We start from the raw sequence: 20460 nt of genomic DNA on the forward strand, positions 1-20460 counted from the left end.
GCCTCCCTCAGTACTGGGATTACAGGCATGTACCACTGCTGGGAGGTATGTTATACAGATGTCTTAACTGGAGATGAAAACATTATATATATATATATATATATATATATATATATATGTATTCTACATTTTGACCAATTGTGAGTTTCTACATTAACTGCTCTCCACTACACAAAGAACCCTCCCTAATGAAGATTGAGAGCTATACTAATCTACGAGTGTAGGTATACAAATTTAGGGAAAAGTTTTATACTATGTTCATTTACGAAAATAGCAGTAGTAGAATCATCGCTAAGGCTTGTGAGTTTCCCAATCATGAGCTCTTGATCATACTTACAGTACCAAGATTTTGTATGCTTGTGGAATGGGCCTTAAGTCCAATCAAGAAGTGGCTGGATACTCCCATAACATGCCAGTTTTGATTCAATGGGCATATTTTGCCATCCCAGTCATTAAAGTAGTTGCCAGGATTAACCACTGGGTAAGACAGGTGATTATCCCCCAAGACACCCCCCCCCACACACAAAGTATTTATTTTGCATAGTTCCTTTTGGTACTATAAATGCTAGTCAGCATTGTGGGGAGCTGCCCTTAGTGGCTCTTGGCTTAAAACATTGGGCAATTCCACCTTGTCTGTAGACTCCATTTTCTACACCTCTGCCTGGCACGTGGCAGGCTGGGGTCATCCCAGGCCACTCCACCCAGCCTTGGGAGGCCGCTTGCTTATCTTGCTTCCCTAGCTGCATTCCCTCAGAGTTCACTCCCTTATCTTGGAGTTTTTGCTACCAAGGATGGATAGCAGGACATCTGCCATTAGGTTCCCATAGCAACCCTGCCCTTGCCCTTGAGATTGCCTATATGAACCTTATAAAATTTTTCAATAAATGAGGATTGATCAGAAATCCTGCCTTGCCCTCATTTCTTCATGTCTCCTGTCCTTTTTCACTCCCACACACCCTCCTAGGGTCTCCATTTGAAAGCCCTGCGGGCCGGGGCACAGCAAGGAGAAAGCTTAGTAGTCCGTTCCCACTTGATTTCGCAATATCCCGTGACCAAAGTATGTGAGGTTCTCTGCAGTATGGTCTTAGTATCACATTCTAGTGGGCAGTCAAGAGCAATGAAAATATACTGTGTTGTTTAGGGGTCTCTGAGATACGCCTGATCAACACATCCAGAGGAAGTACCACACACCTGGCCACTGGGCTTTGTACGTTTCAACATATGGGTCTGGGAGAGGCATTTTTCCTGTGTAGAGTAACCCAAATTAAATTCTTTCATATGAATATACATACACACATGCACACACACACACACACACACACACACACACACAGAGAGAGAGAGAGAGAGAGAGAGAGAGAGAGAGAGAGAGAGAGAGAGAGACAGAATAAAACAGGTTTCCATATGAGTTTTTTCAAACATCCTTAGTGTTAGTTTTCCACCCACTGCTACCTTATCCTCCTCACTTAAACCTTTACCCTCATTATTCCTTTTATTAACTTTTTTTTGCTAATATCTTTTGGTTTGATTACTATAGCTCTGTGGTATATATTTATATGTATTGATGTTGTAGATTTTATAATTCTTCGAGTTTTTCTTTTGTACTTCAAGATGCCTTTGGCTATTTGGGATATTTTATGCTTCTGTATGGTATTTTTCTAGTCCTTTAAGGAACATTATTGGTCTTTCATTTTAGATTACATTGAATCTATAGATCACTTTGGACAGTGTGAATAATTCATCTCTTAATTCCTCCAGTCCATGAAAATCAGAGTATGTTCATATATTATAATTTTCACTGTACAGGTCTTTTATACTCTTGGATTTATACACTGATTTTTGTTGTTGTTGTTGTTGTTGTTGTTATGGTTAGCACATATTTAACAATTTCCTATTCAGGAAATCCATTGTTGTTGTTTTTAAAATGTAATATTTTGTGTGTTCATTTTAATCATGATACACTGTTGATTTATTTACAAGTTTTAATAGTCTTTCAGAAAAGTCTTTGTTTGCCTAGACATAGATTCATGTCAGCTTCAAAAAGGAATAAGTTGATTTTGACTTTTCTAATTAGTGACCTTCTTTCCTTTTTCTTTCCTAATACTTCTGACTTAATGTAGATCAGGCTGGCTTTGAACTCAGACACGCACTTGCCTCTGCCTCCTAAGTAATGGGATTAAAGGTGTGAGACACAATTATGCTGCTAGTAAACACATGAAAAGTAGACACCTTTATCATGTTCCTACATTTAGAAGAAATATGTTGCAGGATTTTTTTTTATCACACTGCGAGCCCCAAGATTGTGCTGCTTATTCAGCCCTAGCACACATCTTTAATTCAAGAGCTTTGTGCTTGAGTATTGTAAACAGAGTTAAGTAACGTTAACCCTAGGTTAAAAGGGGAGCAGACAACCAGTTGTATTTTTCCCGTAGTTTGGCTTGTTGTTGTTGTAACGTCCTAATAAGATTTTGATAACTGAATAAAGCTGACCATGTTGAACAAATTTGGAAGGCTTCCCTCTTGTTTAATTCTCCTTGTGTGTATGCCTGCAGAACAGAACCAGATCTCATTACAGATGGCTGTGAGCCACCATGTGGCTGCCTGGAACTGAACTCAGAACCTCTGGAAGAGCAACCAGTGCTCCCAACCTCTGAGCCATCTCTCCAGCCCTCTCTTGCTTAATTCTAATTGAATATTTGCCAAATGTTAGTGTTAATTTTCTGTTTGGATAAAATGTAGTAGCGTTACATAGAGTTCTAGGTTTTTCTTTGTTGGTCATGTTTTATACTTAGGATGTTATACCTTTTCAGTTTTTATAAGTTTTATGTATTCAGAAATTTATCCAGTTTAGAGATTGTTTGTTTATTTATTTGTTCAATAGATTTTCCCCCAAATACTTCATATTTAATTAATTTATTCAGATTACAACTCAATTGTTATGCCATCACTTATATCCTCCTGTTCCTCCCTCCCTCCCTCCCTCCCGCTTTCACCCTATTCCCCTCCCCTAGGTCTATGACCGAGGGGGACCTCCTCCCCTACTATATGGTCATAGGCTATCAAGACTCATCTTGGTAGCCTGCTTATTCTTTCTCTGTGTGCCACCAGGCCTCCCTACCAAGGAGAAGTGGTCAAATATGGGGCACCAGAGTTCATGTCAGAGTCAGTAAACAATCCAAAGATAGCCTAAATGCAAGACCTCCTTCAGCAAAGATCAACAACTTGAAGGCCACAGCATGTAGCCTAAGCACAGGATTTCTAACATGGCTGAATTTAGCATGGCTCCCCACAAAAGACCTATACAAGGCCAGGTGTATTAATATTTCCTCATGGATAAAGAAGGAACCAAGGGACTATTTTCTTCAATGGTGTGACCACTGGTACATTATCCTTGCTGTATTAAGTTGCCTCCCACCCATGTTTGGACAAGAAACTGTAATTGAACCTGGTTGACTATAAACAAAGATAATTCATGAAAGTAGCCTGAGCATATGAGAAGGGTTTTAGGAGAAGGCAAATGACAGAAGGAAGCAGGAGGCAAAAAATTACCAAAAGCCATTATATAGATGTATACAACTCAAACAATGAAAAGGTCTGGCATTCTATTGCATACTAAAGATAAATCAACTGTTATGTGCACTTATGTACTACATAATCAAGTTTTTATCAGTAATGAACTACACATATAGTAATTATCCAGAATACTAAAACAGATAGTCTATGTGGTAGTTTAAATGAGAATGGCTTTCATAAGCTTATATATTTGAATGCTTAGGGAGTCTCACTATTTGAAAGGAGTTGGCCTTGTTGGAGGAAGTGTGGTCACTGGGGGATAGGCTTTGGGTTTTTAAAAGCTCAAGCCAGGCCAGTGGTCTCTCTCTTCTTGCTGCCTTTGGATCTGAATGTAGAACTTTCAGCCACCGTGTCTGCCTGCATTCTGCCATGCTCTCTGCCATGAGTATAAAGGTGCTGCATCTCGGAAACTGAAAGCAAGCTTCAATTAAAGTTTTTTATTTTCCGAGAGTTGTCATGGTCCATGGTGTGTCGTCACAGCCACAGAACACTGACTAAGATAAAAGTTGATACCATGTCTGTGGAGTAGGTACTTCGACAGGCCTGTCCAGGCTGCCTGTGGTGTAATGGGTGGACTTTGGGACTTTGGATTAGAAAACAGTTGAATGCCTTATGCAGGGCTTAATTGGCCATACTAGTCAGAACATAGACAAGGATTTGAACTGGAGGAGCTGAGCTCAGGAAGTTCCAGAGGTGAAGAATATTAATAATTGGCCTAGAGAATGTTCCTGTGATACTTTGGTGAAAAATGTGGCTGCCTTCTGCTCTTGTCAAAAACAAAACAAAACCTTCTTGAGACTAAATTGAAACATTTTAAAATTAATAGCATTGGCAGAGGAGATTTCAAAACAGCCTAGTATTGACTCTGTTGTATGACTATTAATCATCACTTTTTTGTTTGTTGGTTTGTTTGTTTGTTTTTCTAGACAAAGTTTCTCTGTGTATCCTTGGATGTCTTGGACTCACTCTGTAGACCAGGCTGGCCTCAAGCTCACAGCGATCCGCCTGCCTCTGCCTCCTGAGTGCTGGGATTACAGGTGTGCGTCCACGTGACTCTTGTCACTCTCAATGTACATCTATAATGAAAAGGAGCAAGCTGAGCAAGGAAGACACAAAATGTACAGTTTGAAGAGAAAAGGAGCATCTGGACATATAATAGAGCTAAGTCCTGTGTTCAGGGAGATGACAAGTTTAAAGAAAAATTGAATCCTAAATGGATAAAGGGAGTGGTGACCTCAAGGCAAGACCCCACTCAGCTAAGCTTCCAGTTTATGAAAAGGAGTTAAAGAAGAGATTAAGGAAAAAAAAAAAGATTAAGCAATAAAGGAAACCACTGAAATTAGAAAATTTTTGACAAGGGGGCCAAGTTCCAGCCCCCATCAAACAGAACAGCTTGGCAGCTTCATACACATGGTTCTAAAAAGGGGCTTTGGAACTTCCCTTCATGGCTAAGGAAAGCTGCTGAGGCCAGGCATTGTTATGCCCAAATCGCAGGGACCCCAAAGGGCCACCAAGGAGCCAGTTCTGATGCAAACACATGAGGGTTGTTTTATTCAAGTTAGAGCAGGGTTTCACAACCATCACCTACGCAGCAGATCAGGATGGAGAGCACTGAGCTTCAAATCAGCAGGTTTTTATTGGAGTTACAGCTGGGTTTGGGAAATTTCAGTTTGTCGGTTCTCCGATTAACATTTTAGCAATTACTGGGTAATAGAACCTGGTTGATTGCGTCCATCAGGCCAAACCATAAACCGTAATTGTGTTATTCAACCTACTGTAAAGAGCACCTGGATAATTTCTAGGTATGTACTGTTCAGCTGTTGCTAGGGGTGACAGTTAAATGTTATCAGAGGTGGGTGGCTAGCAATTGTTGAAAAGAACATGTGGGCCATATGGTAATTTCCAAGGTATTTACTGATTAGTTTGTTGCTACCTGTTATGGTTAAACATGATCAGAGGTGAGTAATTGAAGCATATTCTTTTTCTTTTTGAAACTGAAGATCATGCCTGGGCCATTTTCCCTTAAAATGGAGTTTTCTTTCAAGAATTGGGGTTCTACAGACCTCACAGCATGTGTCTCTGAGTGGAGGCCCAAGAGACCATTGTGTGAATCTGTGAAGGTCTGTGAAGGTGAAGCCTGGGTTGCCTCCGAGACTGTCACACAGTTTCATCAAAGAAAGTAGCATTTTAAGAAACTGTAAACAGCTGGGCATGGTGGGGCAGCTGGCCTTGGGGAGGCAGAGGCAGGAGAATTGCTGAGTTCCAGGCCAGCCTGGTCTACAAAGTGAGTCGAGGATAGCCAGAGTTGTTACATAGAGAAACCCTGTCTTGAAAAACCATAAAGACAAAAAGAAAGAAAGAAAGAAAAGAAAAGAAAAGAAACGGTAAACAAATAACAAATAGTGAGAACCTCCACAAACTTTCTATCAATTTGGCTTCTGGCTGGCTGCATCCAGGCTCGTGATCATAATGCAAATCAAGCATGGTGATCATGTGTCCTTATTTTCCAGTACAGCAAACTTACTAATGTGACTGGTTTGGTTTGATATAATAAGGTAATGTCAGGGATGCTTAACATTTCCTTTCCCCTTTTCTTAAAAATCACTGTGAATGTGTCTCCTGAAAACTGTGCTTGGGAATGGAAAGGTTAGACCAGTAACCGAAAAACATAGATGTACTTTGTTCCAGATTAAAAATTATGAATGTGAAAGAATAGGCAGAAATTGAGCTGATCCAATTCTCTGAAGACTTTTATAAGTCAACTCTCCAAAAGGACACATAACCAGAAACATTATAAATACAATAAGAGTTTGAAAATGAGACATTAAAAGCTTTTAAATAAGTTAATTGTTATGATTTAGTTAAGGATATATAAGGAAACTCACAACTGGTGGAGACATATCTGGGAATGGTGCCAGATGAACACATTTTTCAAGAAAACTACTTAAAATTTCAATTATCTTTTGGAATGATAATACTGCTGATGACCTTAGTCGTCCCTTTATCAATCCTTTTTTGTTGTTTAATTTGCAGACAACTCGTATGGGGTTCATCGTCTCCAAATTTAGAGTGGGCTTTTATTATGATAAACATATTAGCTACATAAACCTACAGTTATCATGTGCTTAGTTCTTAAGTCAGCATATAAAATGGATCTTTATAAAATAACTGGGAGCCGGGCATGGTGGCACACATCTTTAATCCCAGCACTCAGGACTAAACCCTGTCTCAAGAAACAAAACAACAATAACAAAACCCAAAAAAACAAAAATACAAACTGGGAACAGCACCTTGGGGAGGGGACTATATCACAATGAGAGGCAAATGTCTTTTGATGAAACAAGAAATTTTGAAATTTGAAAGCAAATTTTTGATAAGATTTTACAATGAAATGACTCCTTATTTGAGTGCCACTGTATCCCTTTTTTTTTTTTTTTTTTTTTTTTTTTTTTTTTTTTTTTTTGACAGAGTTTCTCTGTGTAGCCTTGGCTGTCCTGGACTCGCTCTATAGACCAGGCTGGCCTCGAACTCACAATGATCGGCCTGCCTCTGCCTCCAGAGTGCTGGAGTTAAAGGTACGTGCCACCACTGCCCAGCTCCTAATTTCTTATTAGAATACATTATATAGAATTATAACAGATCTATATGATAGTATTTGCCTTATTTCCTTCTATGAAGGCCCTATCTACATTTAAAAAATCACATTGCAGGGGATGAGTGTTGAGAGATCAAAATATGACTCAATGGGGAATTAATCAGTCCTTAACAATGAGTACCTAGAGTAAGCCAAAGTAATAACTACTGGCTTGGCAGACACTTTAACCAATTTATTAGAGAAAAAAAATTCACCTTCTTGTTGTAAACATAACTTTTATTCACCTGACATAATTGTCACGAAGACTTACGGCCTCCATCTGCTAACCTAGTCCTAGTCCTGGAAGCTTCTAGCCTCCATACATCCTAACCTAGGCCTACAATGTTTTCAGCCTCTGAGATTTACTGTTTAATAAGTTCACCCTTTCTAGTTCTTTCTGAACCTGTCTGGCTGGTTCAACTCAGCTGTTCTGGCTCAAACTCCTCTCCAAGCCAACTGGTTCAAACTGGCTTCTCTCAGCTTCTGACTGAATTGCTCTGCTGGCCTAAAACTGTATCTAGCGATCTATTCTAATCTTCTGGCTCCTTCTCATTCTCTGGCTCATTGTCTTCACCTGTGTCTAACCTGTCCCCGTTCAAACTGACTCTTCTCTCCCTCTCTTCGTGGTGCTCCCTCTTCAGTCACCTCCCTTTTGTGTCTCTTCCCCTAAAAGTTGGGCATATCCTGTTATAGGTAAAACAAGGTAGTATTTCTTCAAAAACAGGCATTCAAAATAGGCATACATATCCTCAGACAAAAATCATTACTAGTGTATAGTAATAAATGTAAGTTTACAAATGTGCACATTAAATGTACTATTACCAAAATGTATTTATGACCAAAGTTTCTGAATTTTGTGTTTATATGTAAATTTGACCGAGTAAACAAAAAAACGCCTGAGATGGTCTGGGGGGGGGGCGGTATTGTAGATTAGAGAAAATTCAGAGACATCTAGAAGAGTCCAGAGCAGTGAGACAAAAAGAGACTGGGCGTAAGGCTAGGAAAGCAAGGTGTGGAGCAACAATGCTAGTTAGAAGTTAGAAGCTTAGCTGAGGTGTGGGGGTGGGGGGTTGGGGCACAGGGTGGGATGCCATGACCTGGAGCAGCCTAGGAGTTTAGGACAGAGGAGGAACAGAGAAGGACCAGGATGCTAGCCCGGGCTTTGAGATTTTTAACAAATATGCGTGAATAGGGACAGAAGTGGCCTGCAGGTGAGCGTGGGCTTTGATATGCAATCGCAAGTATAGGTCAATTTGTCTCTACCTCCAGAGAAAAAGGAAATAACATCTTTTGGCTGACAAACCAGTTTCATTTGTACCTGAAGAATGCTGGTTTATCTAACCACCAAAGATCCTATTATGAGTAAGTTTGAGCCTCCCTTAGACTAAGTTTGTACCCAGTCAGTAGCTCTGCGCTTTTTGTTGGGGGGTCGGGGAGGAACGGGGGTTCCCTGCTTACTGTATAACAAATAAGAATTTCAGAAGAAAAGAACCTGAAGCAAGGAAGTAGACGTGTGCAGCTAGAGTATGAGGAAGGCATGAGAAGATTTCACAAGAAGATAATGAACACTAAAAATAGAAAGAATGCAAGAAAGGCTCAAGGCAACAAACAAAAAAACCCAAACGAACAAACGGGGGTGGGGTGGGGGACCCAAACCTACAAATATAGCAAGAAAATGGAACATAAATAAGTATATGGAATGAGAGAGCAGCGCCAGCAGTCGGTGGAATCCCAAGATGGAAGAAGAGCCTCCTCCATGAGAGGAAGGCAGGAGAACCTGCGAGGCCAAGAGCCCACGAGCACCAGGAAGGCTGGAGGACCTCTGAGGCCAAGAGCCTACGGGTACCAGGAAGGCCAAGAGCCCACGAGCACCAGGAAGACTGGAGGACCTGCGAGCCCAAGAGCACCAGGAAGGCGGGAGGACCCATGAGCCCAAGAGCCCAAGAGCACCAGGAAGGCGGGAGGACCCACGAGCCCAAGAGCACCAGTTAGGCTACAGGACCTGCGAGGCCACAAGCACCAGGAAGGCGGGAGGACTCGCGAGCCCAAGAGCCCACGAGCACCAGGAAGGCGGGAGGACCTAGGAGCCCAAGAGCCCAGGAGCACGAGGAAGGCGGGAGGACCTGCAAGGCCATGAGCACCAGGAAGGCGGGAGGCCCCATGAGCCCAAGAGCCCACGAGCACCAGGAAGGCGGGAGGCCCCATGAGCCCAAGAGCCCACGAGCACCAGGAAGGCTGGAGGACCTGCGAGCCCAAGAGCCCACGAGCACCAGGAAGGCGGGAGGATCTGCGAGCCCAAGAGCCCATGAGCACCAGGAAGGCTAGAAGATCTGCCAGCCCAAGAGCCCACGAGCACCAGGAAGGCGCGAGGACTGGCGAGCCCAAGAGCCCAAGAGCACCAGAAAGGCGGGAGGACCGACAAGCCCAAGAGCCCAAGAGCACAAGGAAGGCGGGAGGACCCAGGAGCCCAACAGCCCAAGAGCACCAGTTAAGCTAGAGGACCTGCGAGGCCAGGAGCACCAGGAAGGCGGGAGGACTCGAGAGCCAAAGAGCCCAAGAGAACCAGTTAGGCTAGAGGACCTGCAAGGCCACAAGCACCAGGAAGGCGGGAGGACCTGCGAGCCCAAGAGCCCACGAGCACCACGAAGGCTGGAGGACCTGCGAGCCCAAGAGCCCACGAGCACCAGAAAGGCTGGAGGACCTGCGTGCCCAAGAGCCCACGAACACCAGGAAGGCTGGAGGACCTGCGAGCCCAAAAGCCCACGAGCACCAGGAAGGCGGGAGGACCTGCGAGCCCAAGAGTCCACGAGCACAAGGAAGGCGGGAGGACCCACGAGCCCAACAGCCCAAGAGCACCTGTTAAGCTAGAGGACCTGCGAGGCCAGGAGCACCAGGAAGGCGGGAGGACTCGCGAGCCAAAGAGCCCAAGAGAACCAGTTAGGCTAGAGGACCTGCAAGGCCACAAGCACCAGGAAGGCAGGAGGACCTGCGAGCCCAAGAGCCCACGAGCACCACAAAGGCTGGAGGATCTGCGAGCCCAAGAGCCCACGAGCACCAGAAAGGCTGGAGGACCTGCGAGCCCAAGAGCCCACGAGCACCAGGGAGGCTGGAGGACCTGCGAGCCCAAGAGCCCACGAGCACCATGAAGGCGGGAGGACCTGCGAGCCTAAGAGCCTATGAGCACCAGGAAGGCTAGAGGGCCTGCGAGGCCAGGAGCACCAGGAAGGCTGAAGGAACTGCGAGCCCAAGAGCCCACGAGCACCACGAAGGCTGGAGGACCTGTGAGGCCACGAGCACCAGGAAGGCAGGAGGACCCGCGAGCCCAAGAGCACCAGGAGGGCTAGAGGACCTGCGAGGCCACGAGCACCTGGAAGGTTAGAGGACCTGTGAGGCCACGAGCACCAGGAAGGCCGGAGGACCTGCGAGCCCAAGAGCCCACGAGCACCAGGAAGGCCGGAGGACCTGCGAGCCCAAGAGCCCACGAGCACCAGGAAGGCAGGAGGACCTGCGAGCCCAAGAGCCCACGAGCACCAGGAAGGCGGGAGGATCTGTGAGCCCAAGAGCCCACGAGCACCAGGAAGGCTGGAGGACCTGCGAGCCCAAGAGCCCACGAGCACCAGGAAGGCTAGAGGATCTGCGAGTCCAAGAGCACACGAGCAACAGGAAGGCGCGAGGACTGGCGAGCCCAAGAGCACCAGAAAGGCGGGAGGACCCATGAGCCCAAGAGCCCAAGAGCACCAGGAAGGCGAAAGGACCGAGCCCAAGAGCACCAGTTAGGCTACAGGACCTGCGAGGCCACAAGCACCAGGAAGGCCGGAGGACTCGCGAGCCCAAGAACTCACGAGCACCAGTTAAGGTAGAGGACCTGCGAGGCCAGGAGCACCAGGAAGGCGGGAGGACTCGAGCCAAAGAGCCCAGGAGAACCAGTTAGGCTAGAGGACCTGCAACGCCACAAGCACCAGGAAGGCGGGAGGACCTGCGAGCCCAAGAGCACACGAGCATCACGAAGGCTGGAGGACCCGGGAGCCCAAGAGCACACGAGCACCAGGAAGGCGGGAGGACCTGCGAGCCCAAGAGCCCACGAGCACCAGGAAGGCTGGAGGACCTGCGAGCCCAAAAGCCCATGAGCACCAGGAAGGCAGGAGGACCTGCGAGCCCAAGAGCCCACGAGCACCAGGAAGGTGGGAGGACCCGCGAGCCCAAGAACCCAGGAGCACCAGGAAGTGGCCAACGGTCCCTTTGGTTTCCCACACAACCAGAGGGCTCTTGCCGGCGAGTGGATCCTCTCCTCTCCCGGTTGGCGAGCGCTCCCGAGGCTGGACGCCTTCACCTCGGGCTTTTAGAAGAGGCAGGTGCAAAGCGTCGACGGGCTTGTTAAGCCCTGGATCTGCAGCGCGGCGGATCTCAGGCCAGGACCATTTCCTAGGTGGGTTCAGGAAAACTGGGATGGGGGATGGGGCGGAGCCTCGCAGGAGAAACTTAGTAGCAGAGGGCAGGCTGCACTCTGGGGAGGAGGTGTGCGGACAGTAGGCGGGCAGCAGGAACTGGGGGTGGCTTTATGAGCCCAGCAGATTCGGAAATGAGCGCGGAGGAGCCCCGAGGTGGGTAGCGGCAAGCGGCCGCGGGGTCTGTGAGCAGCAGGACAAGGCGCTCTGGGCAGTGAGGTGGAAGAAGGAGGGGTACTTTACCAGGTTTTGGACTTCCAACAGGTTTGGTCCTGTGGCCCTGAGGGTGTCAGGGCTGTGAAGGGCAGAGCTGAGAGTCCCTGGTTGTTTTACAGCGGAGTTCCTGGATCTGGCGGGCACCCATCGCCCCATCGCCCCATCGTCCCATCGCCACATTCCAGCTCATCCTGAGGAAACCCCAGAGAGAGAGAGCACCGCACAACAGGCGCCCACCCAGGTTTCTAACATTGTCCTCCGCCTACTGGGGCAGTTGGGGATCAGTGTGGGGCACAGAGGAATCACATAGGGAGAAGTTCACCTTTGGGGCACTTAGTTAACCCTCTCTCCTCTTTTCTACTCTGCAGCCATGGATGCCGAAGCCCAGCCCAGCACCTCAGCTGCAGGACAGGACGCTGCAAACTTGACCCAGAAGAAACAGAGCAGCGTCGTGGGCTGCAGAGTCTCTCATGACTGGAAGGAAGGAGATGGGCCCATAACCAAATGGACTGGAACAATTCTGGATCAAGTACCTGCAAAACCCTCTCTCTATCTGTTAAAATATGATGGAGTTGATTGTGTCTATGCGCTAGAACTTTACCTAGATGAGCGGGTTCAGTCACTTTGCATTCTTCCTAACACCGTGGCATCATTCGAAGCCACTGATGCCAGCCTTGCTGATACCATCATTGGCAAAGCAGTGGAACACATGTTTGAGAATGAGCATGGCTCTAAAGATAAGTGGAGGGGAATGATTCTGGCTGAGGCACCTATCTCCGGGAATTGGTTTTACACCACCTATGAGAAAGACCCGGTACTGTATATGTATCAGCTTTTGGATGATTATAAAGATGGGGACCTCCGTGTCTTGCCAGAGCACAGCCAGCCTCCCCGATCAGAGGTAGATCTAGAGGTTGCGGGTGGCCTGATAGGCAAACTTGTGGAATTCGCTGAAGAAGATGGGTCCAAGAGAGATGGCATTGTCATTGGCCAGGTTGAAAACAACTCCTCTGTATATTTTGTCAAATTTGACAATGATTTCCTCATCTACGTTTACGATTTTGTGGGGAATGCATAAATGTTTCGTAAAGCTTTGCTCCCATTGTTAAAATAAAGTTGTCATTTCTAGACCCGCAAAGGCTTCTGCTTTTGAATGTGTTGGGGGCTCAGGGCGGCGGTGTCAGGGCAGTTGTCCTGACAAGTACAGAGTTCTTTGGCTTGTAGGAAAGGCTGGGTATGTTTGGTGGGTGGGGCAGGGAAGGATGAAACAGATGTCAATGCACCCTGTGAGAGAAGTGAGCTAGTATCATAAGCAGTTATCTAGAAATGGAATAGGACTTAGCCCCTCTGGTCTTGGTGCGCGGGGTGAGGGGTGGGTGGGAAGGTGCGTGGGGGGGTGTCGGGAGGGCAGGAACTGAACATGAGCTGTGGGGGGGGGCGTTGCGGGTGTTGGGGGGCGGAGGAACTGAACATGAGCTGTGGAGGAGGGGACTGACTAGGAAGAGGTTGGGGGAAGCCAGAAAGACAGAGGCTCCCTAAAAGAGGGACAGACTGAAGGAAGAAATGTGGATTGGGAAGAGAGGGGTGGACAGGAGTGAAGCTTTGCGGTGCTTCCTGGCTTCCAGGAAAAGTAAAGAACCCAGGAAGAATACACACAGTAGAGTAAAAGAGGTACACAATAGGTGTGGGCAAGGTCTGCAGGCCTGGGAGGGTCCAGAGGAGGGGCTCTAGGACCTGGGAGGTCAGGAGGATCCATGCATCTGGAACTGAAGAGACAATAAAGAAGGAAACTTTGGGAGGAGCAATTCCAAGAAGAAAGGTTGTCTGCTGAGGGTGTGTGCAGCTAAGGAAGCCTGGTGGGTAGGTTTGGGAGGGTGGGGAGCAGGGAGGCCCAGGAAAAAGCTGGCCTTCTGATGACATCCACATGCACTGAGGGGTCACTAAAGGGGCCATTCAACCATTGGGCCAAAAATCAGTTTTGTATCTATCAGGCTTTTCTTGCTTCAGAAAGTCAGATACAGCCCTTAGCCCAAAAGAACTAAGAGGAGTCCATGGCTAGGTCTGGGCAAAGGGCAAATACTTTCTTTGGGAAAATAGATCCTTGCTGAATCCAGGAATAGCAGTCTCGTCACTGTCCTTCCTCTGCTGGAATTGTCCTTGCCTTCCTTGGGGGAGGGGGGCAGCTGTGATTGTGCTACGTGTCTCCATGCTATAGAGAGAACTTGGCTGTGATGCTTTGTTACAGCTGCCTAAAGCCACAGGTGGCTCCACTCAGTGCCCAGAGAAAAGGAAGCTGCCCCTCTGAGGAGTCCAGTTCTGGCTAGACTCCCCCTCTCACACACACACAAACCCTAACACCTTCTAGGTACCTCTCACTCAAGCTAGTTATCCTCTCTTTCTTAAACTCCCAACCAATCCTGATGGAAATGTGTGCACCTCTCTTTAGAGGGAGGGTGGCATACACAAGGGGGGGGGGGGGTAGGGCTGAGAATTGAGGCTTTGCCTAACTAATTCCTTTGACTGCATACTGCCACTAGGAAGGGTTTGCTTCCTGGGAACAGGCATTGGTGGTGCCAGTAAAGTGCCTCAGAGCTGTGGAGTCCAGGACATGGGTCTGTGTCCTCTTCCTTCTTTATTGCCATCCCCCGTCCTGTCCTCTCAGAGATCTCTTGGTGTGTGTTTGGGCCCCCTCCTTCAGCAAGCTGTTATTGCCTCCCAAGGGAAAGGTGTTTCTAGTTCCTGCTTCAGAGGTCTTCCCAAGGCCACACACCGAGCAAGCAAGGATCTATCTCCCAGACACTGAGAGAAGGTGTCAAATGCTCACTGCCAACCAACCTTGCTGATGCTATAGGCTGACTTCCCCAAGAATGACACAAGACCAGCCCTCTCACTAGGATGCTTTAGTTTTCTTTCCTACAAAAGGTGGTTTTGCTCAGCCAACACCAGCGGCTCCTCTGGGGACCCATTTCACATTTCAGCTAGCTTCCCTGTTTTGTTTGGTTGGGTTTTTCTTTTGTTCTGCATCCAATTACACTTTTGGTAAATCATATCATGTAAAAGCTTTGGAATAAGGGCCACACTCCAACAAGGATACACACACCCTTGCTGCCCAGCTTTACTGGTAAAAGGCAAGTCCATGCTCTGGTGGGAGCTGTATATTTGTAGCTTTGTGGCTAAACCCAGGATACTTGGCTGATTTCACATGCTCACTCCTATTCATTCTCAGTCCATTTGTTTTACCTTAGTCCCACCAATACTTTGGGTGGGCTGTGCCAGGTACTGTTCTGGACACAGCAGTGAGAAGAGGCAGGAAATGAACAGATCTTATCCGGATGGAGTTTTCATTGTAGTGCGGGAGCTACGCAGTAGTCAGGTACTTAATAAGTCAGTAGGAAACATTGTCACACTGGCAATTGGTAAGAAAGGACACTCCAAGGCTAGTTTCAAATACAAGAAATTCCGGGGAGTGTCCCAATAGGATGCCCTCCCCTCTGTCCCGCTTTCCTGGTAAGTGAAGGCTTTCGTGGGACACGCCCCTTGGGCTAGTATGCAGATATAAGTGAGTATACACCATTTGAGTCTTTCTGCTTCTGGGTTAACTCACTCATTATGATCATTTCTAGCTCAATCCATTTATCCACAAATTTCGGGAATTTCTTGTTTTTAATAGCTGAGTAGTATTCCATAGTGTATATGTACCACAGTTTCTTTATCCATTCTTCTACTGATGGACACTTAGGCTGTTTCCATGTTCTGGCTATTATGAATAAGGCTGCTATGAACATGGTTGAGCAAATTTTCTTGTTGTGTGCCGGAGCATCTTCTGGCTCCGGTCCAGGCTGTGGGGACTAGTCTGCCCTCCTCTGTGTGCCTCTGGATGGCAGGTGGTTAGACCCGCCCATGGGCCCATAGGCCGCACTGTGCAGATCTCTCTTACCCAGTGATCTCCAGCTACCATGGTGATCAGTGGCTCCCGGTAGTTTCTGTGGTCTCTTCATTGCAGATCAGTTACCTACTGTATGACCTCTCTGCCTCTCCTCTGCTTCTCAGCTGCACAGCAAGGTGCACGCAGCAGGCTTGGTGGCGCAGCTCTCTGGCTCACAGCAGACTCTAGTCTGCTTCCTCTCTGTCTCTCCTCTGTTCCTCAGCTGAGCTGCAGTGCTCAGTGAACTCTGGTCTGTGTTCTCTCCACTGTGCAGTGGACGGTGTTTTGCTGCTCTGAACTGTCGAGCAGTCTATCCTTCCATTTCTCCCTGCTAAGCAGCCACCGCTGCAGCAGCTGCAGTTGCCGCTGCTACCATGCTGGTCTGCTCTGCAAAGGGTCTGTGCTCTTCCCATGTTCAGGGGTATGCAGGTTTTCTGAAGTTTGTTTCATTGGAACTGCAGTTCTCCCGCTGTAATGGAGTGAGGAGCTTGGTGTTCCCGGCTAAGAAATCAGTCCTATTCCCTGACTCAATGACTGGAGCTTCTAAACAAGATCCACACCACTTGCCACCATCTTGGAATCTCGATGTGGTAGTTCTATGCTTACTTATTTGAGGAATCACTATTGGTCTCCAAAATGGTTGTGAGATTTTATATTCACAAATAGTACATAAGGGTTCCATTTTCTCTCAGCCTTCAACAATTGTCTGATTTTTCATCATTGTCATCCTAGTGTGTGTGATGTATTATCTCATTGTGCTTTGATTTATATTTCCTTGTGATGTCAAGCACTTTTTCAGGCACTTATTGGCTATTTTTAGATAAATATACATTCAGACAATTGTTCTGCGTTTATTCGGTTGTCTTTACTGTTGAGTTGTAAAATGTCTAAATATAAATATTTCGTTTTCTCCTATTGTGTGCTTTGTCCTTTCAGTTTCTTGATAGCGTGCTTTGAAGCAAAAGGCTTCCTTTGACAAAATACAATAAATATATTTTCTCATTTGTTATTTATTGTATTACTGTCATATCTGAATTGCCAAATCCAAGGTGATAGAGACTTACACTTACTTGTTTACAAAAGAGTTTTGTCTCAAATCTTTACATTTAAATTTTTAATACATTTTTTTCCAAGACAGGGTTTCTCACAGCCCTGGTTGTCCTGGACTCACTCTGTAGACCAGGCTGTCCTGGAACTCACAGATAATCACCTGCATCTACCTCCGGAGTGCAGGGAATAAAGGCATGGACCACCATACCAACTTAAAAATTTAATACATTTTGAGTCCATTTTCACATACTGGTGAGGTAAGATTCTAATCTTATTGTTTTTGCATTTGACTACCCATTTGTCACATTATTTCTATTAGTACAATATGGAAATGGCAAGAACAGACATCTTTGTATTCTTCTTGACCTGAAGTGGGAAATGTTTAGTCTTTTGTCTTTAATTGTGGGTCCCACAATATGGGGAGTGGGGACTACTTCTGGAATGGACTCTGGTCCCCCATTGTTGATACTTCCCCCTGACTGGGCGGCCTGACCAGGCCACAGAGGAAGAGGATATTAGGGGAAGGGCCATCCCCCCTTTCTGAGGGCTAGGGGAGGGAGAAAGAGGGAATGAGGGAGGGAGGGTAGGGGCTACAATCAGGATGTAAAGAATTTAAACTGCAGAACAAGCAGGTAATTATATTCCTAATCCCATTACATGGGAATAGCTCTGAGACTGGCTGAGACATGAATGTCTATGCATAGACAATGCTTCTTATTGGTTACAGAATCCCTGTGATTTAGGATTAGATGCCATTCTTCATATGGCATGGATGAAGATTTACCGATGTCTTTCTTCTGCTCATGCAAAGAGCAGAGAACTTGCCTTAATTCTTATGTGCACCCTGCACACTTCATACACTTATAATGTTAGGGCCGCATAATGCTTGTGAGAAATAAGTTTTCAGAACAAAAGAACTGGACGTTGAAGCCGGATCAGACCTGACAGGATTCATTCCTCTCAGCATGCTGGATGTTGACATCCTGCATCCTTCATGTTCCAGCACCAAGTGCTTCAGTTTCTGTTCCCCAACAGAACAGGACAGCTTCAAAGAAAGCTTCTAAGCCCAATTGGTTCAGTATTTCAGACTGTTACACACATGACTTCTATTAAGCCTGAAATTTCTCAACATTTAGAAACTGGACCACAAATGCTATTCCTAACTTGTTTGACCATTTTTCCCGATATTATTTGAGCCTCTACAAAGGTATTATTTGTCCCAAATCAGCTGGAAGAAACCCTAAGAGAATAATACTCTATTTCCCTTAAAAGGGTTGCATAGGTTTTTGGTTGTTTTCTTGGGCTATAGATGTTTATTTTCATTGGGAGTTGGTTATAAGTTACTATTGGTCTTATTCAGAGAAATAAAGTAACCCTTAGTACAATCTGCTATATCCATAGGTCAGTGTCTCACTTTGCCATCGGCAGAGATGTTTTCTCCTCCAGGAGCTGGGAACTAATATAGAGACCTACAACTGAGTACTAACAGTGAGAGACCTTGGAATACTCAGTCCTAAATAGAATTTCTTCATAAAATCCCTCCCCTCAGGGGTCAGGGAACCCTGTGGAAAAGGAGACAGAAAGATTCTAAGTATTGATGGGGATGGAAGGCACCAAAGAAGCAATACCTTCCAGACACAAAAGAAATAATGCACATATGAATTCAAAGAGACTGTGGTGGCATGCATAAGGCCTGCACATAGCCAAGACAGATAGGGTCCCAGAGCTGAGAGGGGAAGTGGATAAATGTCCCCATCCCTGACCCAGAAGTTGTCTCCAAGTGTTAACCACTCTCAAAGGAAAAATTAGTTTTTCTAATGGAATCTCACTGGGTATACAAACCACACTTAAGGGCAGGCCCAGCAATAGATGGTCAACCACAAAGGAAATGAACCCAATGCTATTTTTGGACGGTGCTTCTTTTTGTCTTATAGTACTTTGCCATGTTTTTAAAAACCATACTGATCTTTTGTTTAAATATTCCGTATGGTCTCTAATTTTGTTTGTTTTTAAACATGAAATTATACTTCCTTTTATATTTTTTCATTTCTTTATTGATTAATGATAGTAGACATTTTTCCAAATATTTGTTAGTCATTTGTGTATCCTTTGGGGAGAAATGTCTATTTATATCTTTTGCCCAATTTTTATTTGGTTCATTTTATTTTTCTCTATAAAGTTAAGTTTCTGATATAGTTTGAATATTAATCCATTATTAGATATATGTATTAAAAATTTTCCTTAATTTATAGGTTGCTTCTTAACTCTCTTTCTCACTCTCTTTCTCTATCTCTTTTTTTTGGTGTTTGCAAGTCATGGCTTTTATCTGTGAAAGCCCTTGTTGTCCTGGAACTTTCTTTGTAGACCAGGCTGGCCTCGAACTCACAGAGATCTGCCTGCCTTTGCCTCCCGAGTGCTGGGATTACAGGCGTGTGCCACCACACCTGGCTCCGGCTTTTTTAAAAAGACTTTTATTATACTTCATTCACATTACATCCCAATTGTAGTCGCCTTGCTCTTATCTTCCTGTTTCTATTCTTTCTCCTTTTTCCACTTTATTTCCCTCCCCTAGACCTCTGACAACTGGGGTCCTTCTCCCCCACCATCTGGCCACAGCCTATCAGGTCTCATACAGATAGCCTGCATCCTCTTCCTTTGTGTTCCCACAGGGCCTCTCCGCCAAGGGCCAGTGATCAAATCCTAGGCACCAGAGTTCTTGTCAGAGGCAGTGCCCTGCTCTCTCTCTTCTTCCTCATGTAGAGAATGAGCTGCCTGTCCTTTGGCTATGTCTGAAGAGGGGGGTCTAGGGTCTCTGGTTGCAATGTCCTTAGTAGGTGCATCAGTTTGTGCATGTTTAGCTTATTTTGTTGCGTAGAAGCAGTTTAGTTAATGTGATTATATTTACATATTTGTATTATTAATCTAAACTGGGCATGGTGTATGCAGAGGCAGGTGAATCTCTGTGAGTTCAAGGTCACCCTGGTCTACAAAGGGAGTCTAGGACATCCAAGGCTACAGAGAGAAACCCTGTCTTGAAAACAAAGACAAAACAAAAACAAAAACAAAAACAAAAACAGGAGAATCTAGGAAAATCATCTCCTAAATAAATATCATGTAATTTTCCAAATGTTTTCTTGCAGTAGTTTTACAATTTCAGGTTGTCAGTTTGACTTTAATCTATGTGGAACTTATTTTAGTATATTGTCCCAGTTTCATTAAGCATATGGACAATTTCATATGCTCCTTTTTTCTAATCTCCTTGTTTGTGAGTCATTTTGTATGCCACTGTCACACAGTTTAATTACTATTGCTTTATGCTACAGTTTAAAATATGGTAGTATGACTGATGCTTTCACCTTTGATATTTTTCCTTGTGATTTCTTTGGCTATTCAGTATGTTTGTAGTTTTCTGAAACTTTAGAGTACATTTTTCCATTGTCTATGAAAAATACATTAATATGTTGATAGTGATTCTATTAACTTATGTTGGAAATATGTATGTTTTAACAGTACCTTTGATTTTCTTCAACTTAATTTATGAACATTTTATATAGTTTTCAACATACAAATATTTCACTGTGTGGTTATATATATTTGAAAAACTTGTGAAGCTATTA

At 45.4% G+C, this 20460-nt stretch overlaps 1 protein-coding gene across 1 annotated transcript; it reads left to right on the forward strand.

Annotated features, from left to right (window-relative positions):
• The first annotated feature begins 12238 nt into the window (after positions 1-12238).
• Positions 12239-12946, forward strand: LOC127184768 (spindlin-2A-like). The gene has a single exon (XM_051141150.1). The coding sequence runs from the start codon at positions 12239-12241 to the stop codon at positions 12944-12946; it is 708 nt and encodes a 235-aa protein (XP_050997107.1).
• The last annotated feature ends 7514 nt before the right edge of the window (positions 12947-20460 follow it).

Source organism: Acomys russatus, chromosome X, assembly GCF_903995435.1.
Source record: "Acomys russatus chromosome X, mAcoRus1.1, whole genome shotgun sequence".
In the NCBI taxonomy this organism is placed as follows: domain Eukaryota; kingdom Metazoa; phylum Chordata; class Mammalia; order Rodentia; family Muridae; genus Acomys; species Acomys russatus.

Bases quoted from the DNA above. Each gene is read 5' to 3' on its own strand.
- LOC127184768 (XM_051141150.1), top strand. From the start codon at position 12,239: ATGGATGCCGAAGCCCAGCCCAGCACCTCAGCTGCAGGACAGGACGCT.